Here is a 23,567-nt window from a genome sequence, read left to right as displayed (position 1 = left end):
CATGATTAATTAATTCTTAATTATTAAAAATATAAAATAAATTAATATGATTATTTAAAACAACTTTTCTATAGAAATTTTTTTAAAAAACACCATTTAACGGTTCGAAAAACGTGCGTATAGAAAAAGAGAAGGTCTAGTCTTATTCGTATGTGGTGGCGAAGATGCCGATCGATTCAAGCCACCACATGGTGATCACCGGTGCCCTTTCTCAATGATAAAACACACTAGGCAGAAAAATAGACTGCATGATCATGTATATAATATAGTAGTCGTTGCAGGATTTGGATGAGGACGGTGACAGGGAAGATCATCGGATAGGTTGACAAGTAGTATGCGGTGCAGATGCAGCAGCACGTACGACCGAGACAGAAACCCACAGGACAGGAGGAACCACCGATCGATCATTCAGCATGCATGCATGTGTCCTCTGAACTGAACACGCAAGATCGCCGCGCGAATTGCGCAATGTTTTACATGCCAGCAAAACCCGATCGTCCATATATACAACAATCTGAACACAAGTTACACATGAATCATACGCCTTAATTACACACACGTACAATAAGGCATAAATTAATGGTCGATAGATGGACTAATTTTATTAGTTATATGTACGTATATATGCTATTACTGAACACCTTCGTTAGTTTGTTACAACCATGCACGATGCATGCATGCAAAATCTTGAGTCGTTGCCGCGTCGACTATCAGGTTAGTAGTGGTAGCAATACTGCCGGGCGCTAAATAGAATGAGAGAGGGAGAGGCTTTTGGAATGGATGAACACCTACCGACCAGCTGAATCTTCTCAAAACTGCATGTTCAACTAGGCTCCAGCTTATAGCTAGATCCATATTTATAATTGAAGTCTATACTAAAGTACAACCTCTAACCCTAACTTGGTTGTAAGTGATAAGTTAAAGTTGAGTTTTTTATCATCATTGAAAAATACCTCGAAATACTATATTTTTTATTGTAAATATTTAGTACTTTGATGTATCAAAATTTGCAAAAAAAATTTATAGTTTCTTAAGATACTTCTCAATACAGTAAAAAACACAATATATATATATAAACATATGAATAATTTGGTTCCGCTCACGTGGGCGCCGACTCCGCATCCGACTCTTCCACGTGTCGTGCCACATCGCTTCCGCCTCACGATCCGACGGCTCTCCTTCCTCCGGCACGCCCAGGGCAGGGAAGATCGGACGGCTGTCCCGGAGGCAGGATCAAGATCTCGCCTTTATCCCCACCACCACCTCTAATTAACCAAACCTTGTCGTCGCTAATCAATCTCCGAGTCCGACCCCCGACGAACGTCATCTCGCCCTCCTCGTCGTCGCCGTCATCGTCATCGTCGTCTCGTCTATATATGGACGCCACGAGAGGGAGAGGCGCTCGCTCGCCTTCGCTGCCAGAAAGCCAAAGGCTGAGTTGGAAGAAGAAAAAAGAGGGAGAAGCGTAGCAGAGGTTGCGTCCTACTGCTGCCGCCCGTGCCCGTGCTCGTGCTGTGCTGCTCCTTCCTCTTCATCGACCGTCTCCTCCTCCGACGAGAGAGAGAGAGAGAGAGAGAGAGAGAGAGAGAGAGAGATCAGTTCTTGGATTTGTTCGAGCGAAGCCGGCCGTGATGGGATCGAACGAGCAGATCCACCGCGACATGGTCATCATCGACACGGATCCCGGCATCGGTGCGTGCGTCCGCCCTTCCCTCATTTGCGCTCTTGTTTCTTGCCGATTTTGATTCGAACAGATGGAGTCGTGGGGATATTGGGATAGAAACGAGAGGCCATAGATGGATGGATAAGAATATTTGGATGGGATGCGAAGAAATTTCATCTCTTTTGGTATATTCCCCTCACCTCATCTCACCTACTACTCGGGAGAAGAGAGAAAGGACAATCAACTGAAACTCTCCTTCACACATGTGGTGGGGTTCCGCCGTTTGGACGGATCTCCCAGTATCCCGCCCCTCGATGAAAACGATGGATCCCTGCATGAGAAAGTTGCAATCTTTTATGGAAAAGTTGCAATCTTTCTTTCTTTCTTTCTTTTGATTAAGCGACTGGTTTGTACTTGGCAGTGGGCTAGTAGTAAATCAGTATTATCTTCTTCGGTTTGAGTCTAACGGCAAAGCACCTAGTTAGTGCCTGGACTGTGTGCTAATTCTGCCTACAAGTGTCAACACACCATGATTCCTCTCAACTAGAACTAGGTGTCGTGGGGCCATCTGTTTCATACTACCGGGAATAAGCATTTTGTTTTGTTTCGGTTTTTGCCTAGTTGATGGTTAAAAAAAGAGCAGCTTTACGCGTGTGTCATACTTTTACTATTGAGTGTCAGTTGAAAAGGTACAGATTCACTTTTCATGTACATTCACTTTTTTCCAGCCATTTAGAGTTTGATGCAAAATAATTCAAGGTTAAAAGAGAGAAATCCACACCTGTTGCAAAATTGCATGGTTTTGATGTGAACCAATAGGGCCTAAATAGTAAATACTAGGCAGACAATTTGAAGGTTTTGATGTGAACCTATTGTCTCAAACCTTTTGTTTTCTGATTTTTAAGTCTTCAGAAAACACATCTAACTATCAACCTTGTAGGAACTACTTTTTGCTAATTTTTTTTTCCTGATAAACTTGTTCCAGATGATAGCATGACGATCCTTATGGCATTCAGAGCTCCAAGCGTGGAGATCATAGGGCTCACAACCATATTTGGCAATGTCAGCACACAGAATGCGACTCGGAACGCACTTTTACTGGTGAGATTTGGGATGGTCATATATCCTTTGTTCTATATCTTGCTCTTGGCCTCTTGCTAACTGGTGTTGAGTATTGAAAGGACAGTGTGAGAGAGCAGGACATCCTGATGTTCCAGTAGCAGAGGGCAGCCCTGAGCCTCTCAAGGTATGCTGGCAGCACAAACCGAGCTTCATGGCAGCTTTCAAATTTGGTGGCTCTTCAACCTCTTATTTAGTTTATGCTTGCTTGCATAGTCAAATATCAAGTTTTAAATGACTCTTGTGCGCTGACTTGGTTAGCGTCAATCATAAATGTGTATCTTAAGTGTCAGCTTAAAATTAAGACGAAAACAGTCTTCCTAGTAGGATGTACAGGCACACACTTATTTTTTGCTAGTGGAGGAGTTCAGCTTAATATAATAGTCAGACCGAACAGTTTACTTAGTGGAATGAGCCTCAACATTTTATATGCCACAGATTCATTTAAAGACTGGAGGCTTGTGATCATGCTACATTTCAAATTCAGTTTGAGTCAACGTACACTTTATTAGGATGAGCATACTAATGATGTGCTCTTGTATTTTAGGGAGGAGAGCCACGTGTTGCTGACTTTGTTCATGGGTCTGATGGCCTTGGGAATTTGTTTCTCCCTGCACCTACAACCAAGAAGGTTGAGGAAAGTGCTGCTGAGTTCATGGTTAATAAGGTCTCTCAGTTTCCTGGAGAGGTTTCTGTGCTAGCATTGGGACCCCTGACAAATGTGGCACTGGTATGCTTCCATTTTCAGGATAAACCTATTTAACATGTTGCTATATATCCGATGCCAGAGGATAATAGGCTGTATGTGTTCTTTCTTAGGCCATCAAACGGGACTCTTCCTTTGCAAGCAAGGTGAAGAAAATAGTTGTACTGGGTGGTGCTTTCTTTGCGGCTGGAAATGTCAACCCGGCTGCCGAAGCAAATGTAATATCACTATTGCATATTAGACTAGTACTTATACATGAACATGAAAAATACATTGACACAAGTATCAAATCTTCGTTGCATAACTCTGCAGATACTTGGAGATCCAGAAGCAGCTGACATAGTATTTACCTCAGGAGCTGATATTGATGTGGTTGGCATTAACATAACAACTCAAGTCTGTTTTACAGGTTTGTTCCTTGATAGTGTCATCTGCATAGTTCGAGTCAAGCTATGGGGTGAATTACTGATCCTCTGAGTAAAAACTGTTTCTTTCTCCCTTTCAAAAAAAAAAAAAAACTGTTTCTTTCAGATGAGGATCTCCTGGAGCTAAGAAACTCAAAAGGGAAGCATGCACAGTTCTTATGTGACATGTGCAAGTTCTATAGAGACTGGCATGCTAAATCTGATGGCTTCCATGGTATATACCAAAATCTTTTGCTAGTTACCATTCAATCTGAAAAATATTTTAGCTGATTATCTCGATATGTTCAGGAATTTTTCTCCATGATCCTGTGAGCTTCACTGCTCTAATTCAACCCGAGTATTTCACTTTCAAGAAGGGTGTTGTGAGAGTTGAAACCCAGGGCATCTGCACTGGTCACACTTTGATGGACCAGGGATTGAAAAAGTATGACATTGTACTATTTCTAAATAAACCACAACATATTTCCCTTTCTAGCGGCACGGCATTTTGACAAGAGAAGCACATCAATCTGATATTTCTGTCGTGATCGTTTACTGATTGCTAGTTCCATAATGCAGGTGGAATTCAGAGAATCCATGGTCTGGCTACAAACCAATCTCAGTTGCATGGACTGTTGATGTGCCAAAGGTTCTTGCATTCGTGAAGAAGCTCCTCCTGGCACCATGAGCGATTCTACGCATTTTTTTTCATGCTTTCGGATACACAACCAAATTGAACAAATACAGAGTCTCTCTCCCAGCTACCTTGTAAGTTGTAATTAGGTTCTGGAAACAGGAAGCTTTTCTGTTCCTCCATGAATAGTAGGATGGTTGTTTTGATTATTGAGTTCAAGTCTGGTGGCTCAGGTCAACCTATTTCCACCTAAGAACAGAATAAGGATGTGTTGATCTGGGCCAGTAGGCATCAGGCTTGACGGTCAAAACAATAGTATTATCTTACTTATTACAAGTATATAGGAGGGTTGGAAGCTTCCTAACGAAAAGAAAATATGGTAAATTGAAATTCTGCATACAAGAGACAGCAGCATTGTTACATATTGTTTCAGACATTTGTTCCATATATATATATACATTTCAAATTTGAAACCAGTTTGCCACTCGCCTTGTTACTGTGTGCTAATTGTCAGGCAACTCGGACAGAAGTTCAGTAGTTACTTGAAGCTGAAGTAGCACCATATGTGAGTTGGGTACTAATTCTGTGAGTAGAACAGATATCATATTTATGTCATTTTCATCTCATGTCATGATGAGATTTTAGATAAAAATGCAAAGACAACTACTAAAGACAAGTATAATCAGCTGGCACAAGACACAAGCACACACTGTATTATTGGTTTAAGATATGCTGATGCTTCTCTGGTACAAGCACATTACTAGTCTAGGCGAGACATACATATTACAGATCCCTTCATCATACAAATTACGCTAGCAGCAGCACACAGCTGGAGATCATGCATTTGTTGTAACAGGAGCAGAGTAGTAGATACGTAGCAGTCTAGGGATTTCTTCTTCCTCCTCCACTTGTTTCGTTTTAGATGTGTTTACTTGAGGATGTACTTGAGCACACCGGGTATATGGATCCTGTAGAAGTAGTCTTCCCAGTCGATGGTCTTTGGATCGAAGTTGAACATGTCGTCATCTTCGGTGCTGTTGCTCCTCCCCATCCTCTGCCTCAGCCTCTCCAAGTTTATGTCGTCGAAGCTTCGATCAATCAATCAATTCATGTTAATTATTTGGTAGCACAACTTAACTACTCTTTTTCATTTCTTCATATTAGAAGATATATATTTGCATCAGTATGAATCTAGTAATGATCAGAACAGAACATTATAATATGAGACGGATCATGTAATACGAGAGAGAGAGAGTACCATCCTTTGAAGAAGGCGAAGGGGCCGTAGACGTCGACGAGGTGCATGACGTAGCGGTACTTGGTGGCGAGGTCGGAGTAGAGGCGGGAGAAGAGGCCGCAGAGGAGGAGGTTGAGCAGGTGGAGGAGCTCCAATGGCAGCCTGTACTTGAGCAGCATGTACAGCTGGAAGCTCGCGATCGTCTTGAAGAAGTGCATCTCCTTCGTCGGGATCACCTCGCCGCGCTTCCCCGTCCGCGGCTTCTCCGTGAAGTGCCGCCTCCCCGCCTCGTACAGCACCCAGTACGCCGCCGGGTTCCGCAGCGACGAGCTCACGTGGTACACCGCCGGCCGCCCCTCCTGCCCCTGCCACCGCTCGCCGGAGTGCGCCACCGTCGCCGCCATCATCGCGTTCACCACCATGTCCCCCGGGATCACGTCCATCACCAGGTCCAGGTCGCCGAGGAAGCAGGGCAGGTTCTGCTTCGCGTACCCGATGATGAGCGTGTCGATGGTGCGCGTGCCCTGCATCCACCCGGGCACCGGGTCGCGCAGGACGCTGGTGATGATGCTGGGCCGCACCACCACCACGCCGGCGCCGCCGCCGCCGCCCTCTCCGCCGAGCAGCATCCTGGAGAGCACCATCTCGCCCATGGCCTTGGTGAAGACGTAGGTGTTGGACCAGCCGAAGTGGCGCGCCCTGGCGAGCCCGAGCTCCTTCATGGCCTTCCTCTGCGCCTTGTCGTCGTCGTCCACCCGGCGGCGCACGTCGGCGACCAGCCGCAGCTCCGCCTCCACGTCCAGGTACATCCCCTCCCGCAGCGCCCATCCTTCCTCGAACGCCCTCTCCTGGATCAAACCCTCCTGGTCGCCGCCCGCGTAAGCTGCATGCGCAATTCATCACACTACTATTAATCATCCTTCCATAATCCAGCTAAGCATGCATCTTGCTAGCTTAATTACCTATTATCAACTAGCTAGCTAGAGTGATGGGAGTGACTGACCAGTGGAGACATGGAGGAACACCTTGAGGTTTCTGCATTTCTTGGCCAATTGGCACAGGTGCTTCACTCCCAAAACGTTCACATCCAGGGACACATCATACCTGCAGAAAAATTCATGGCAATTTCATTTCATCAATAACCGATTGAAGAAGAAGACGATGATGATATGTGATGTGATGAGCTTAATTAATTAACCTTCCGTAGAAGTTGGTGGTGGCAGCGCCATTGACGATGACGTCGAGGTTGCCGGCGAGGTCGTGGAGCACGGGGGGCTCCAAGCCCAGGTCGTCGTAGATGATGTCGCCGGCGAGGGCGACCACCTTCTCCTCGATGAACTCCTCGAATCCCTTGCCGTGCTTCTCCTTCACCACGCTGAACAGCTCCGTCTCCGTCACCTTAATGCATATGCTTACATTAATTAATTGCAGCACCAAACTAGATCGTCAGCTGCCTTCTTTTTGGCCGATTATTCTCCCTTTTTTTCTTGGCTTTTTTAGTATATTTTCTGAATTGCTATATACAGTGTTTTTTAAAAAGTTTTCTGTAAAGTAGTAATGTTTAGCTGTTAATTCTATTGTTTATACCATTAAATAAATATAATAAATCAGATAATTTTTTATCTTTCATTAAAAAAACTAAAAAAGAACTGTAGTCATTTTATTTTTCTACTTTCTATATATAATCTGCATGCAGTTATGTTTCACAGCTAGCTGTGTCACTAGTACACATGTATAGTCAGCAGTACGTAGTGATCCGTATGGTTTATTTTATTATTTGAACCTTTTTATTTTTTTTACTCCCTCCAATTTCGTTGGTGTGGTAAAAGATTTAGAATTGAAAATAAGTAATTGAATGGTTTAATTTTAATAATTAAAAAAATAAAAGGGGTCAAAAAATAATAACATCGATCAGTGTTTGTACAAGTAACAATATGCTGCACAACAGCACAAGTTCAACACGTACAGACCTCATGCCTGTACTCATGGCAACTAGCTACTCCCCCTCCATTCCATAAAATATATATAATAATAATACATTATTTTAGGTTTATTAAAATTTAAATAGTTTAGATTCGACCAATTTTTACAGAAAAGATATAGCATTATTTTCAGCATAAATAAAAATATACCATTGAACAGTGTGTTTATTAAAACTAATTTATGCTGTAGATGCTACTATAATTTTTCTATAAACTTTAATAAAACTTGATGAATTAATTTTAACTCAAGGATACACTGAAAGATGTTCTGTATATACCGGACTATTTAATTTCTGGAGACAGACGGACAGATAGGCCGGTACTTTTTCATATTTTTCAACTCTCTACAGTCTACAGCTAGAATAACTTGCTAGATCTGCATTGAGCAGTGACGACTGCTCGATGAATGGCTGGAGAACGACCCCTTTTTTCATGGATTTTTCAGTCGCTGTCGCGTCAAATGTTCGGTATTAATTTAATGTATTAAATAAAATTTATTCTACCTTAAACTATTTGGCAAGACGAATCTATTGAGCATACCCTAAACTATTTGGCGAGACGAATTTGAGCCTAATTAGTCCATGATTAGTGAACGTGATGCTACAGTAGATATTTGCTAATCATGAATTAATTAAGCTTAAAAATTTATCTAATAAAATATCCTTTATTTATGTAATTACTTTTATTATCGGTCTATATTTAATACTCCTAATTAACATATAAACATTCAATATGACAACAACTTAAAAAAAAACCTAGATCTAGACAGTCCCATATGTCAGTTAAATGGACCATAGTTGCATGTACTACTATGCAGTATGCTGCATGCATTAAGATTTAAGCAGTCATGGTGCAGGTTGCAGCAGGATATTCATGTATGTGCAGTGCAGGCTGTGCAGCTGGTTAGTTTTGCCTTGCCGTTTTGATATCAGTGGTTAGTCATGTGGTTACCGTAAAAATTATAAAAATAACCACACAAAATCAAGATGTTTTAAATACTAAGAGAGTTACTGCACGAGATCACCGTGATAACTGTGGAATAACCAGGCGATAGGACTGTCTGCTCCGGCTTTTCGTTTTTTCTAACCTAAAATTTAAATTTTAGGGCTTAAATTTAGAGTAGATTTTATCTTATTTTATTTTTAACTTAACTTTTAGATTACTAGTAATACATAAATAAAAGTTTTATTACTAAATTATTTTTTATTTATAAATATTTCGTTTAACTTAAAATAAGCCAAACGATCCCCTCGCCTGTGACAGAAATGGGTCGAGATGAAGCCAGCTGCAACCTTCCGTATGCATGGCTTTCAATATTGGCCTGTCGTCTCTAGCTGCTGCTGCAGTGGCCAATAGCTTATCACAGGAGTATATTAATTACTCTGTTCATGGACATCCTTATCTTTTCATTTTTTTTATACTTATAAATCAAAAATTAAATTTTCAACCTTAAATTTAGTGCTATTTTTTTTAAAAAAATTATTATAATTTACTTTTAACATTGGTTTTTAGATTTCAACATTTAGTGCCGATTTTTTAGTTTTTACCAGCTAAAAAACTTTAAATTTAAAATTTAAATTTTAGTTTATACGTATAAACGTAAACGAAAGGAGGAAGGTGTCCGGTTAAAATTTAATTTACCGTCCATGCATGCATACTGGCCTACTCCTACATCGATCCGTCTCTTATGGCACGACATATACGGTACCTTCAGTGCACTGCAGTCATGTGCAGTACAGTAAAACTGGCTGGCTGTCACTCTAGTTATTATTACCCTATGTTTGGATAAGCTTGATTCTTTGAAAAGCATCCGGTAATAGTAGTAATAAGGAAAAACTATTTGTTTTTCACGCCTACGGCGTTACGGTTATTATTTTAATTATATAGTTATTGACTATCAGAATTTGGGTCGGAAGCTTGTCCGAAGAAGGGTCTTTAGTGCTAAGATACGACGATGCTCTTCGGCATGCTACTGGTTCCGTTTCGTAATATTGAATTTTAACTTATATCACAGTAAACATGCATGATTTCTATCCTCAAACTTTGTCAAGGCTATACTCCTACGTAGGGGATCGAGGGAGACTAAACAGAAGTCCTCACGAAATAACATATAGCCTAATGATTATAGTGACTCAAGTAACACACTAATATTTTAAGTTTAAGATTGGATATAGGCAAGGTAAAGAAAAACAGAACTCCATCTACAGCTGTCACCTGAGATAGCTACTGAGCTTCCATGCATATATGATGTATTTATCACTCTCATTTTTTTCTTAACTTTAAATTTAGAGTTGATTTTAGGGTCTTTCCTCATAATTTATTTTTTGGTCTTTTCTTTGAGATTGCTAAGAACACTTATACAAAAGTTTTATTCATAAATTATTTTTCGTTTATAAATATGTCCGCTTGTTTTTTCCCAAAAATTCAAACAATAACCCCACATACACGCACACTGCTTGCTAATAACTTGGCGGATTTCTTCTATATACTATATATGCACTTAGGCATGTTTATGTTCAAGAGTTCAGTCACACACACATCCCAACATGTACAACATGCATATATTACATATACGTACTATTGTAATATAAGTCCAGCGGCAATATATATACGTACGCTTATAAGATGAACCATCACAGCGTGACTTTTATTTTTTGACTACTTCAGATCGACTTTCAAGATCCATTTTTTCTTCTAGTTTGACAATAAAATTAGTAAGTTTGGTGAGTTTGTTGTTACCTACTAGAGTAGTATATATGCTCTAACGTGACGGTGACTGGCTGTGTCGAGGAGTACAAGATAACAAGACCATGCATATATACAAGTTGGTTTCTTGGAAGACTGACGAAAATTACAGCAATTAATTAATTAACAGGCCAATCAACACACGTTATTTTAACCTAGTTAATCCATCCGTTTGGTGTTACATGTCACTTTGGGTTTATTACAAGAGCGCTCTTATTACGAGTACTCAAATCTTTTCAAATTTAACTAAAATTATAGAAAAAATATAGTAACAATTTTAATATAAAATAAATATACCACACAAAGATATAGTAAACATTGGATTTAGAGAAACTAATTTAATGTTATAAATATATAAAATAAAATTGATCAGAATTAAGGAAGCTTGACTTATAAGGTAAGTGACTTTTAACACGGAACGAAGGAATACTAATTAAAAACTGGAGCAAGAAAAATTTGACAGCATCAACTAGCCAATCAAGTGCAAGCATGCATTCATGCACGCATGGTTAGCTCAAGTTAATTAACATAGTAATCAACCAATTAAGTATACAAGTATGAACTAGAAATGGATGGATCAGGTGTATTAGTTAATTACCTCCGATTGGACGCGTTGCTTTGCAGATGCTTCGTCGATGGCGCGGACGAGCAGGTAGATCTTCTTGACATCAGGCTGCACCCTCAGTATCTTCTCCACAAGAACTGCACCCATGCACAAGCAAAGCAATGAGATCTTCTCCATCATCAACATGTTACAGTCATAGAAGAGAGAAGATCTAGCGGAAATGATCTTCGAGTGATTATATCATCTTGATGTAATCATCTGAGATCAATAAAAGTTTTCTTTATCTAAAAAAAAGCTAGCTGAGCTAGCTAGATATCCATATACACACACAAATTAACACAGACGTACGTACTCTTGCCAAGAAAGCCTGTTGCGCCAGTGATGAGGATGCTCTTGCCCTTGAAGTACTCTATGATCCTTTCTGCATCCAACCTATCAGCCATCATCTTCTTCTACTGATAATATATATGTATGGTTTTTCAGAGGCTGCTGTCTACTGTACTTGTGCTAGCTAGCTCTGCTCTTCGTCTTCCTTTTATGGCTAGCTATCAGCAGATATATAGAGATGGCCTCTGATGTAGATGTGTGTGTGCTGCTTGCTGCTGGCTTATTAAGGAGGAGGAAGATGAACAGCAGCAGCTAAGCTAGCACCAACGGTGAGCGAGGCACGCAAGATGGGGCCTCATGTGAAGATATATATAGGCAATTAGATAGGCAAATCTCATGTTGCTTCCGATATAAGCTGGACCAATTTGGTCAAAAAAAAATTTTAGTGATTTAAAAAGAGATGGATTATTACCAGTGCTCAACCAGACGATCACCTAACATCTTGCTAGGCGAGTCAGAGGATTATTGGATTATCACAGTGTGTGTGCCCGAAATTACTGAAGAGTTAATGCAGCAGCAGGAGCTAGCTAGATAACAACACGGTTTGGCAGCACCACTGTCCATATGCAGAAGGTTAAATGGTTAATCCGTACATACTCTTACTCCCAGTCCCAGATTACAGCATACAGATAATTAATATAATTTTTTTACTGGAAAAAGAGTTACTTCAGTATCTGCCATATATAAGCAAAATTACTACCAGTCTGAGTTTTGATAAAATGTTTCTTGTTATCTAATTTTTTTTCGGTCAGGTACATCCAAACATATGATTGATGAAGTGGTAAAAAGTTGTGTTCATATTTTTGAATCTGAATTCCTGATTGGTCTGGAACACCACTGTTTTGCAATGAGACGGAACAGCAGCCATGAAATCATGAATGTCGCCAGAGGACCACATGAGCACTGCAGTCTTGCCTGCTGCTGCAATATTGATGTGGTTGCAACGAAATGAAATCTTAACCACTGCAGCCTTAATCTGGAGCTGATTAACTAAGGAGTACTGTTGGTCTGCTGATCAGCTTATATATAATGGTGCTAGCTTTACATTGATTCTGATCTCTCAGCTGCCTGCCTTAATGGATCTGCAGTTGACTGATCAGTTCATCGACACTGTTGGACTTTGACACTTCCAGAAACCATCATTTAGTCTTATTTGTACGTGCTGAGTCCTTCCTTAAACAACGGACTGACAGACAATAGATTAACTGACCACGTTGTGATTATCTAATTTTTGGCATCCTGTTACACCAGCCTAACAAAACAAGTGCAATTCTAGAACATGTATTTGGAATTCAGTATCTGAATGTACTCCTGCTGGGTATAACAAACACAGTAGGTTGCAAAAATGCATGTAGAGTAGTAGTGAATGAACAACAGTATGCTTGTTTCTATGTGCAATTAGTCTTGCTTCTATGATAAGCAAATTGATTTGACACATGTCATTAAGAGAATATGCCCAAACATGCAGCTGCAGGTCAAGCAGTGGATCCCCTGTAAGTTTACAGCAGCATGCATTGCCACAGTTGGGGCTGTATTGGTTGGTACGCAACATAAATTAAAAACCAAGAATGTGTAGCAATACCATTGGGTAGATTTGGTGTTGTGATCTGTTCTAAATTGATTATTTACCATACTTGGGAGGCTCATAAAATTGTCCAGCATGCAGCAGCACCATAAAAGGAGAAGTGAACACTGAACAGGACTGGTACTGAAATGAAAAGGTCAATTAACCGACCAACAAGTAATGCACAAAGTAAACCAACATGTAGCTGTTCAACCTTCAACATGGAAGATCTAGTCCATTGATCCATAATATACATGTTGTGGCACATGCATTTCTGCACAATCGTCTTATATTTGGAACTTCGGTTCAGAGTTGATTGAGCCATGCATTATCTGAAGAAAAAAAATAAGTTCAGAGTTGATCTTAAACTGAACTATCTGAACATGGCCAATCAAGCAATTGCATTTCCTCCAACTTGCTAACTGTGCCTGATCTTTGCTGTCACAAGGCGGGCAGTGAATGCATGTACCCTGGGGACTTGAAAATTTCAGATATATAACGGATCTTGAGAAGTGCACATCGTTAGCTACAGAGCTACTGCTAGGGTTTGTAAAGTACAAAGGAAGAAGGTACAGCTCTTTGAATGCCTCTTGCCCTTGCCATTCTTCCACTCCTCTCACTGAATTAAGAACTTATACTATTCCTGTCCCCTTTTATACTGCTGCTCTTTGCCCTGCTTTACTCATCAGGTCCTGTGATTTTGATCTTGATCTTGCCAGCATGAGCACATTTCTATCTGTTGCCACTAGCATAGTTCTATTTGCATTTGGTGAGTAGAGTTTAAGTTGTACTCTACTCAACAAGACTGAAACAGATGAAGTCATTAAAGATGACTAGCTGTATGACAAAAGGTGTTGTTGTCAACGAGTGATTGCACGAAAACCTTTTCTATCAATCATCCAGTAACTACTAGTTACTTCTTCGTTACAAAATATAAAAACTTTTATACATAAAATGGATTAAGAAAAATGGTAAAATTAAATGAATAAGTGTTTTAATTGGTTGAGAATGGAAATTAGGTTGAAAACTTTAGTGGTAAAAAATTATGATTAGTTAAAAAGAGAACATGAGAGTAGATGCTATTATATTTTAAGATAAATTTTAAGTGCTAGATTAGAGTATTTTAAGACGGAGAAAATAATAATAGTATGTACATCACACGACGCAGATCGGTTACAACTTAGGCGGGGTCACGTCGACGCGTACCGTCACAAATTTAAAGTATTAAACGTAGTCTAATTATTTAGATTCCGCCTGAAAACCGCGAGACGAATCTTTTAAATCTAATTAATCCATCATTAGCACATATTGCTTACTATAGCACTTATGCTAATCATGTCTTAATTAGGCTCAAAAGATCCATTTCACATTCCCCATAACTGTATAATTAGTTTTAATATTTATTTATATTTAACGCTCTATTTAGATGTCTAAAGATTCGCTACGATAGTTTTTGGAACTAATCAAGGCCTTAATTACAACAGCAAATCCTTTTTCTTGATTTCAGCATTGAACATTGATACTAGCTAGTCCCATTTCAACAGTAAGCATTTCTGGCGATGGTGCCACCAACTGCATCCGCACGCATGTTGGATGTCTGCACGGATCACATCATCAAAGAGTAGTGAAGTGGGGATGAGTACTCTGCTGGATTGATGATATGTGGTGATACTGTTGTAAGAGCCAGTGTGTGTGGTGCAGCAGCAGGAGGAAGCAAGAGAGATGGCATGAGATGCAAATGCTGCTAAACCAAACCTACCCGGCGTGCCTTGCATTGATTCGCATTATTAGGCCGGCAGGGGAACAGATTTCCTGCAAATGCCAACTGCCTGCCAAGAACGTGCATCCAGCAGCACACCCAACTTGCTCCTTCAGCTTCAGCATTACTACGAATTTTTTTTCCCTTTCTGAAGAAGCTGGGGATAAGAAATGGTGCAATTGGCTGTCAGTTTTCACCTTTGTGATGTTCTTCCTACCTAGAAAAAACCGAACGATAGAGCAACTACCAATCTACCATGCGTGTAAACTTTTATGTGTAAAAACAAAGAAAAAGTTGGATAAAAGGAATCTTTCGTATCAATCGGTCAGTCTTAATACATAGTTTTATGGCATAGGTAATCGAGCCAGATTAGTTTCATGTAGATTAAACTTCTCTCTCAACTCATGAAACTCTCTTATTTAATGACCCTGTCATGCTGTGAAGTCAGCAATTTTATTAATATAACATCATATTTAATGTGCATGACACCCATAAAACATGTATTGAGACTGGTCTAATATTTAGTAGGAGTGAGTCTTGAACCTAGCACTACTTGTGGTGCTAGCCGGTAAGACTATAAATTATTTCCTCGACACTTTTGCTGCTACCTCCGTCCTGAAATTAGATTATTTTTTAGTTTTTTGATACAATATTTTGACTCTTTGTCTTATTTGAATTTTTTTTGCGTTTAATATTTTTATTCTTACTCCATGATAAAACATAAATAGTATTTTATGCGTGACTAATTTTTTTAAGTTTTTTTAATAACTTTTTCAAATAAGAAGAATGGTTAAACGTTGGACACGGAAAAACGAAAAATGAAGTTATTATGGGACGGAGGTAGTATTGATCAAACGTTTAACTTTTTGTTCTTCTGTTAAACATACGCGCAATCCATTGGGGGACTGGGGGAGGATGTGTATGAGTTTTTTTGACTTGTGTGCATCCCTTTAGATTATTATCCAACGATAATAACTTGATTTAATTGATAGAATTAAAATTTTTAAATATTTGATCATTAGTCGGACCTAATATTTATATACATATGGGTATATTCACCCCTATGAACTAGTTGTGCTATCAATGGATAAGTAACGCTAACGAACACTGGACAAATCCCACCATAAGGAACCTGACCAAACCACGAACGCTCAGTTTGCACGAAAGAAAAATAATTGATTGTACTCATATCCAAATTCAGACGAATAAACAATGTAAATGAAATGATTTATTCCATGGCAGTAGCAAGCCCAACGCTATTATACTTCTATTCTCCTAAGTATATATGTGTATTTTAGGACCACGTTTGCGAAGTATAGTACCAGTAGATGTACGATGAACAAGTCCACTAAGATCAGATGCCATCAACAAGGGCCAGTTCAACAGTCAAGTGGCACCAAGCATGTGACATTGATTTATTGCTGTTCTCAAGCCTCAACAGTGCTGCACCAATCAAGAAAAATTGCAGTGCCGTAATGCAGCTAAACCTGAATCTGCTGTACGTGCATGCAGTGTAGGGAGTAACATGTTGTTGGATGGATGGCCAGTGCAGCAGCGATACCACCAAACCTACGTCTACATGGTTCCATTCATTTGGGTTCCAAGGACTACACTCTCCACAACAACGGACACAACTCACCCAATTTTCACCTAAACTGCCCAGAATCCATTGCAAATTTGCGTGCAGTTTTTCAGGATAAATATCTGGAGTCACTTACATCAGCCACCCAAGAGGTATAAGATATGAAAAATCACACCAGGTGAATAAAAGGGCTGAGTTCTGGAAGTTTTCTGATGGGCAATTTTATGTCATTGAGAAAATACCTCTAAGTACCAAGATTTACACTCAAAATTTTATAAAATATCAGGAGCTATTAAATTTTATACTAAAAAAATGTGATACCTCTAGATACCTTCTTAAGGATGGTAAAATTGTTATTTTCTGGTATAAGTAATTTTACTATCTCAGGAAGGTTATGAAATATATATAACACAATGTAAAATTTGTGTCTTTGGGTACTATTCAACTGGAGCTATTTGTAGTGTAAAGGGTTAATTCCTTCATGTATTACTTCATGCATTATCTTAAGGCCTGTAAAATTTCTCTTTTACTACACGTCAATCTAATGCTTTCAAGTTATCTGATTAGTCGTCCTTATCGGTGATCTGACCTCGATCAGGGACTCCAGCTCAATTAGAAACCTGGTCGACCGATTGGTCATGATTAGTCGTTTGACTAGAGGGTGGATGACCAGGTTCGGAGTACTTTCCGGACGGGCCTACTTACCTGGGTTGCGAGATGAGTAAATGGCCTAGAAATATGGCCCATTAGGGTTAGGAATATACTGCACATTGCTCAGGACTTAACCCATCACATGTCTGCCTCCTATTCTCTTCTAATTTTCTCCTAGCGGTTGTGCTTGTTCCTCTGTACTGACGGCTACATCCTCTCTCGTCTCAACCTCTGCGGCTCTGGCCCCTTGGTGAAGCTCCCGCCTGCGCTGCCCCTTTGCGTCCAAGGGACTGACGAAGATGAGCTCCTCCTCTGACGATGGTGACATGTGACGGCATCGTGAAAATGTTGAATTGATCATGCCTGATCTGCATGTAAATGCTATTGCCTCCTTGACTGCATCAGGTGGTGCTGTTGCTGCCTCAGCTTCCTCAGCTGCTCCAGATACCTCATCTCTAGCTAACAAGGCTAGTAGAACTTGCTTCCCAGAAGGGGCAAAGCTATGTTCATTGGCTGGGTTAGCCGACACCGACGAAAATTCAGTCAGCCTTGTACAAGCTATTTTTTGGCCAGCTTAGACCCCACTAGCCTCTGTCCTAACATCTGTTAATGCTCAGTTAGTACTGAGTATTGACCCCGATGACCATTTATCCTAGCTTCGCCCTTGCTTCCCAGGCTAATAATCCCAAGAGGAGGGCTAAATACAAGGCCAGAATGAAAATATGGGTCGTGGCCATGGTACAGTGTATGTATACACACACTACATATAGAAATTATATATTATGTATGCCTGAAATGTCATAGACGACTAGACTCGACTAATCGGTTTGGTCGATGACTAATCGCCTGGTCGATTCTATGGCGACTAGAGTCGACTAGACGACTTAAAAACATTGCGTCAATCTAAAAGTAATTAACTTGACCTAAGCAACGGTTTGATTAACCAATAATAGTATAGGAGGATAACATTTGCATGAATCACATTTTTTTAGAAAAGGCTATAGCCCATTTTTAATTAAAGCAAGATAACCAGCGTTTAGAGCAGGATACCGGTTTTACAAGTCAAAAGAGCTAAAACAACTGAAACACACAGCACTAGACTACCAGATCATAGGACATACCTCCTTGGCACCAGCGGGACACATCCAACGATAGGAGAAAATAAAAACACGATACACAAGCAGCATTTTCACCCAGCTAGAAGGGAGACACTGGGACAGATTAAAAGAGCTTAAGAAAAAGCGGCCGTACGTATGAAGACAATCAGGGTGTGATTGTTTGATTTTTTTTTATAAGAAAAAGTCAAATGACATAATTACAAATAAAATTATATATATATATATATATATATCTTGAAAACAAAGACCAGAAAATAAACTGCGATGAAAAAAACTCCAAATTTAAGATTAAAACTTCAAATCTAGGTAAAGTAAAAAAATGTTATAATATGAAAAGGAAGGGTATAAATAATGTCGGAAAGCCAGGATGAAAATAAAACTGGGACGGTGAAGATGCGGCGAGGCTACCAGCTGATCTCCAGCGGAAGGCCGCGGACGCCGCCGTCATCCTGGCGGCTGGCGGCGCCGGCGACTAGATCATCTCTCGAGTATGTACAGATCAACAGATGAGACTACTAAACCAATCATCAGGTAGAAAATTACAGCAATGACAACCATTTTTTTCCCATGTTTACTGCCCTGCTACGTTCAGTCAATATATGTAGTCGAAATAAACCTTAGCTGTTGTTTTTATTTCGCTACAGTGTACAGCTCATGTTTATCCTAGGGAATTATGAACATCAAGAGACATGGCGGTAGGTTCATGGTTCACCGGAGTGCCCTTGGCCATCACAATTATCAATCAGCACCAGTGAAAGGAGCAATCTGAATTTGAAGTCATTGTCCTATAGAAATAGTAATATTGATTGATATGGGACAGTGAAAATGCACGATGATCATAGCTAGGACATCTCCGAAGAAGTACCAGTAAGGATCAATGGAAAATCCCCGTTGTTTGTTGTTAGTGAAGTAAACCGTTAACATGCATACGTGATGATTTTTTTTTTCTGCATTCAACTTAGATGATCTTGAATTCACAAATGTATGCTGCAACCTTATACGGCGTTATAATGTGAATAAAAAACAAATGAAGCTCTAGGTGGCGCATGAACTTTGCAACTAAAGTAATTATGAAGGCATTAAACATAATCAAAGACAGCCAAATTAGAAGTCTCTAAAAAACTCAAATAAGCCATTTTTTTCAAGTTTATAATAGCTAATGCTTGATTAATCATACGCTAATAACATATCCCGCCAAACTGCTGAAATGAACAGAAGTAAACAACGGAATCACCAGACAACTACTTATACTTTAGATTGCTGAAAATGGTTGTCCCCATCACAGATATTTAGAACGATTACTACATCACAGAAATGTAGAGAGATTACTGCAGTAACAAAGGTGCCAAATCTAGATCAGACTGTTGCTAAACAACTACAGACTTCCAGACGAAATGACTCCCAAGCTATAAACTAACCGAGCATTTTCTACTATTCCAAGGACACAATAAAGTTATGTAAATATCCAGCTCCACTTCATTGCGCTAATTCAATGTTTAGGGTAACAAGCCTGGATTTGCTGCTCCAGCTGCATTGGAAAGCAAAATAACAGATCAGTTCCATAAATGGTTAGGATAAGTATCATCAGAAGACTAGTAAGGTTTTGACAGCCCCAGATTTTTTTTCCCTTTCTTTCCCATCAGTCCAAGAAATTGAAAGGATGCACTCCAGAATTAAGGATCATGCAAAACATACGGTCTACCCATACTACGAGAAGGAAAAGTATAGGTTGGAGAACAAACAACTCTAGGCCACTTGTAACTATCCCCTTAGATATATCCACAAATAAGGGGTTTTTTTTTAATTCACGCACGCATAAGGTTATAGAATAGTTATAATACAAACAAGGTTTTTGAGTGCAATATCTTTAAGTAATAATTACCACACGTCCCACCAAGTGGTACCGCACTACCGCTTAATGGCTCAAGTACAAATTAGCACCGGAAATGACAGAATTTTACCAACTCTGTAAAGAACTGAAGATACTATGTTCATGTCTGTGCTCGCCTTCTGCCGACTGCCATTATCTCACATGACATTTAATGTTTCACAGCAACTGCTATTCCACTGTACTACCTCATATATGTGTCATGGAAAAACTAATGGTATTCATTCACTAAACACTAATCGTTGTTGATTGTTTTTGTTTTGCACGTCAAAGTAACAGCAATAATTCCATTATGCCCCATCACCTCTACAACTTAATGCTTTTACATAAAGTAATCCTTACAGATCACTCAGGCAAAATCATTTACCCTTAATATGGCCACTCCTACACCACAGATCCAAGATGAATTTTGAGAACGTAAGGTAGTACCTGAAGCATAGCCTGAAACCTGCTGCGCAGATCATAGAATTCAGTCCTCACCAAATCCAATGTTTTGAGGCACCTGGTAAAGGAAAAAAGTCCAACACAACAAGGGAACAATTGTCACAAAATAACACATTTGTTTCAGCATATTACAGAATTGAAGATATAAAGATCAACATAATGTATATTTATCTAATGGATAGTTGCACAACATCCAGAGAGGATGGGACAACTTGGTTCGACCACAAATCTGCATGCTAAAATATTTGGGGGGGCATAGTGGACAACCTACCACTATGTCAGTTTTAATGAAGGCATGTCTGCCACCGAGTTGCTTACATTAATCACACTTTTCTAAGAGATGCTATTATCTAGGAAATTGCAGTGAAGCAATTATGATCCTAAATCAACAGGCAGAGTTGAGACTGGCAATCGCTGCTGTCCATGAAGATATGTTACAACAGAAAAATATTGCAAGCAACTCAATCAACATTACACCACAGAAAACACTAATAATAGGAAAATGTCACAACAGAGGGCACTATGCCATTATTAAGGTGTGTATGATAAAAATGGTAATGCTGTATTAATATGTACTAACCCATCTCTGCTCTTCTGCTGGCAAAATTCACGGAACTGAATGCAAGTGTTCTTCACTTTCTGAGCACCAACACTGCACAACATAAAAAATATATATAGTCAGGAAGGCCCCTCGCACTGCTTTAATGAAAACACAAGAAACTGATTTTATTATTTTTCAACAAGGCAATATTATCAGTGATCCACTAGGAACTCTGGGATAGTGATGATAGTTTAGCATCAGATTTGCATGTGTTTTGGTTTTTCCATCTGGTTCGTGAGTTTAGTATCAGCAATATTTATATTTCTAGTGATGCATATGACTGCCACTGCCGATGGGTTGTTCTAGTTCTAAATATGTGTATAAAATTGCATTAAGAACAATGGTGACTTATCCTCATGCAAAATTTGGTTCTAGAATAACACAGTGGTGCCATAAATATATCTGAACCCAAATTGAATAGGCAAAAGGATTTGTTTGTCACTTTCTAGTTAAGAATTCTCTTTTGAAAAAATATAACGTCCTAGTCTGGTATATGTTCTGGTTAAACTCCAGGTAACCTGTTTGAATAGGTTCAATGTACCTTGCTGCTCTCACAAAATGTACCTTAGCACATCATTCTGAGGATCTACCGATAAAGAGTAAGATTAAAATTGTAGGTACTACTTAGATCTGAAACAAGAGGAAATTTGATAGCACCTGTGGATATGATCAAGTAAGGAAATCTTCAAAGATTCAGTAAGTAGAGATCAAATGGAAACATTTCTTTTGTAGACATCAGAAAGATTTATTTGACGACACCGAAAGAAATGAAGGTTCTTAAACAGGAATTTTACATGCTGTGTGCCATCCTAATACTGTTTGTGGATATGGTGAATAGAAACTCTGAAGGACAATCCATGGTGAAGTAGTTGATGGTCTGGTTAGGAGTAATATTAGACTCTTTTCTCCCTAGTCTATGATATATTTTCTAGTAGTGATCTTTTAATGACCTACTAATCAAAATACAATAACATACTTAGTTTGGAAAATAACAATTACAACTCTAAACAAACATAGATATACTACTCCTAAATATGGAGTATTTCAAATTATAGGCATCACACGTGTAAACCAAGTCATTTGATATGAAGTAACATTCTTTAAACCATCAAATAGTGTGATGGAACATCAGCATATTTTAAAATCTATGTCATGGAATGCTGCAACAATGAAGCATATGACAATCCTCCTCGAATAGATCTGGAGCAACACTCGTAACAGGAGAATATGAATGCTACTACATGAACTGGCTGATTAATGTCCTAGCGGACTAAATTTGTCATATCTACATGATAGAAACAGTTAGCAAACGGATGACAATATAGGAATGTGAAGTTGTGAACCGCTGCAGCGCAGCTGTTCGACTGATCACTTTGGGGGGAATGGACCATTTTTGTCAGATTATACTCCAAAAAAAGATGCAATAATCAAAACGGATGACAAGCTGGCTAGATGCCTCACATGATGCTTTAAATTCTCCAATTTTAGGGGGGGGGATCCCACACCCAATTTATGGGTGAAACGCCCAATAACAGCAACAATTCCCATTCCCAACAATCATCCATGCACATATTGAAAAGGACAGGAGAAAAAATGCTCACCTTGCGCTGCTCCCCTTGAGCTGATGCACGTAGGAGTCCACCCTGTCGAAGTCCACATTTGGCTTCTCCCTGCACACACACACACAGCAACCAAATCCCAAACCAAAATCAACCTAAACCCACAATTTCACGAATGATACGGTCGATCGCACACCACGGGGGGGCACGAGACACGATTGAGCAAAGAGCACACAGTAAGCACGTACAGCTGCCTGGCGATCTCGCAGATGATCCGCTCGCCGTCGTCGCAGAAGAGCGTGACCACCTCGGAGACGAAGTCCGGGGCGCTGGAGTCCTGGAGAATCTGCAGCTGCTGGAATTGGTCGTCCAGCAAACCCTAGCCCCCGACCAGAGCAACAAAAAAAATCTCATCGTCCATCCGCCGGAATTCCGCCCAAAATGGCGCGGAAACAAAGAGGAAATGTCCTCACCATGGCGAACATGTTATTGACGAGGGCGTTGAGCTGGTTGGTCAGCGCGGCCGCCATGGCTGGCTGGCTGGCTACCTCTTCCTCCCCCTCCTCCGCGAGCAGCAGCGGCAGCGAGCGTGCTCCTCACTCAGATCGGGAATCGGCGAGGAGATGGATGGGGGAATGGAATGGGATGGGAATCGGAGCGATGCCAAGCGTGTGATTTATATGGAGAGGAGTGGGAATTGGATTCCCAGGCAGGCAGGTTTTAATTTCTTTGCTTTTGTGCGCTACAATTTTAATTTCTACTTCATTTGATTTGGTAGCTGGAAATTTTTTTCTTTCTTGCATTTTTTTAATATTTACTTTTCAAATTAAAACGTCCAAAAATTTATTTACAAATATGTATCGTCTGGTACTCTGGCCACGTATCTCATATGACGTGGCAAAATAGTTTTATCGTGCCATGATCGAGTGGTGCGTCGGTATTTTTTGCCACGTAGGTGT

General features: G+C 39.9%; 3 protein-coding genes across 3 annotated transcripts; 1 reads left to right on the top strand and 2 right to left on the bottom strand.

Moving 5' to 3' along the window:
* Positions 1-1,379: 1,379 nt before the first annotated feature.
* On the top strand, positions 1,380-5,039 carry LOC102720262 (probable uridine nucleosidase 1). Its single transcript, XM_040526631.1, has 9 exons — positions 1,380-1,692; positions 2,649-2,764; positions 2,850-2,909; positions 3,330-3,512; positions 3,602-3,706; positions 3,801-3,897; positions 4,020-4,127; positions 4,202-4,337; positions 4,472-5,039. Exons 1-9 carry the CDS (start codon positions 1,632-1,634, stop codon positions 4,578-4,580), a joined length of 975 nt encoding a protein of 324 aa, XP_040382565.1. The 5' UTR covers positions 1,380-1,631; the 3' UTR covers positions 4,581-5,039.
* Positions 5,040-5,193: 154 nt separating this feature from the next.
* On the bottom strand, positions 5,194-11,735 carry LOC102719981 (fatty acyl-CoA reductase 1-like). The gene is made up of 6 exons (XM_040526629.1): positions 11,408-11,735; positions 11,089-11,192; positions 6,962-7,161; positions 6,767-6,867; positions 5,785-6,646; positions 5,194-5,614 (listed from the first exon to the last, which is right to left on the bottom strand). Exons 1-6 carry the CDS (start codon positions 11,499-11,501, stop codon positions 5,455-5,457), a joined length of 1,521 nt encoding a protein of 506 aa, XP_040382563.1. The 5' UTR covers positions 11,502-11,735; the 3' UTR covers positions 5,194-5,454.
* Positions 11,736-19,334: 7,599 nt separating this feature from the next.
* Positions 19,335-23,283, bottom strand: LOC102719698 (histidine-containing phosphotransfer protein 1). Its single transcript, XM_006659624.3, has 6 exons — positions 23,082-23,283; positions 22,857-22,987; positions 22,651-22,719; positions 21,029-21,100; positions 20,434-20,506; positions 19,335-19,644 (listed from the first exon to the last, which is right to left on the bottom strand). Exons 1-6 carry the CDS (start codon positions 23,136-23,138, stop codon positions 19,606-19,608), a joined length of 441 nt encoding a protein of 146 aa, XP_006659687.1. The 5' UTR covers positions 23,139-23,283; the 3' UTR covers positions 19,335-19,605.
* Positions 23,284-23,567: the final 284 nt, after the last annotated feature.

The sequence above is a fragment of the Oryza brachyantha genome, chromosome 8 (assembly GCF_000231095.2).
Source record: "Oryza brachyantha chromosome 8, ObraRS2, whole genome shotgun sequence".
Taxonomy (NCBI): domain Eukaryota; kingdom Viridiplantae; phylum Streptophyta; class Magnoliopsida; order Poales; family Poaceae; genus Oryza; species Oryza brachyantha.
Note: the sequence above shows the minus strand (reverse complement) of the source record. Positions and strands in the feature narration are given on the sequence as shown.

What these genes read in the sequence shown, in the direction of transcription:
- LOC102720262 (XM_040526631.1), top strand. Translation starts at nt 1,632, where the DNA reads ATGGGATCGAACGAGCAGATCCACCGCGACATGGTCATCATCGACACG. An exon ending in CCCTGACAAATGTGGCACTG is followed by an intron (nt 3,513 to 3,601) that starts GTATGCTTCCAT and finishes GTTCTTTCTTAG; the next exon opens with GCCATCAAACGGGACTCTTC. An exon ending in ACCCGGCTGCCGAAGCAAAT is followed by an intron (nt 3,707 to 3,800) that starts GTAATATCACTA and finishes ATAACTCTGCAG; the next exon opens with ATACTTGGAGATCCAGAAGC.
- LOC102719981 (XM_040526629.1), bottom strand. Translation starts at nt 11,501, where the DNA reads ATGATGGCTGATAGGTTGGATGCAGAAAGGATCATAGAGTACTTCAAG. An exon ending in AGCAACGCGTCCAATCGGAG is followed by an intron (nt 7,162 to 11,088) that starts GTAATTAACTAA and finishes ATATGCATTAAG; the next exon opens with GTGACGGAGACGGAGCTGTT. An exon ending in GTTCCTCCATGTCTCCACTG is followed by an intron (nt 6,647 to 6,766) that starts GTCAGTCACTCC and finishes TTGCGCATGCAG; the next exon opens with CTTACGCGGGCGGCGACCAG.
- LOC102719698 (XM_006659624.3), bottom strand. Translation starts at nt 23,138, where the DNA reads ATGGCGGCCGCGCTGACCAACCAGCTCAACGCCCTCGTCAATAACATG. An exon ending in TCAATAACATGTTCGCCATG is followed by an intron (nt 22,988 to 23,081) that starts GTGAGGACATTT and finishes GTCGGGGGCTAG; the next exon opens with GGTTTGCTGGACGACCAATT. An exon ending in GGTTTCAGGCTATGCTTCAG is followed by an intron (nt 19,645 to 20,433) that starts GTACTACCTTAC and finishes TTTCCAATGCAG; the next exon opens with CTGGAGCAGCAAATCCAGGC.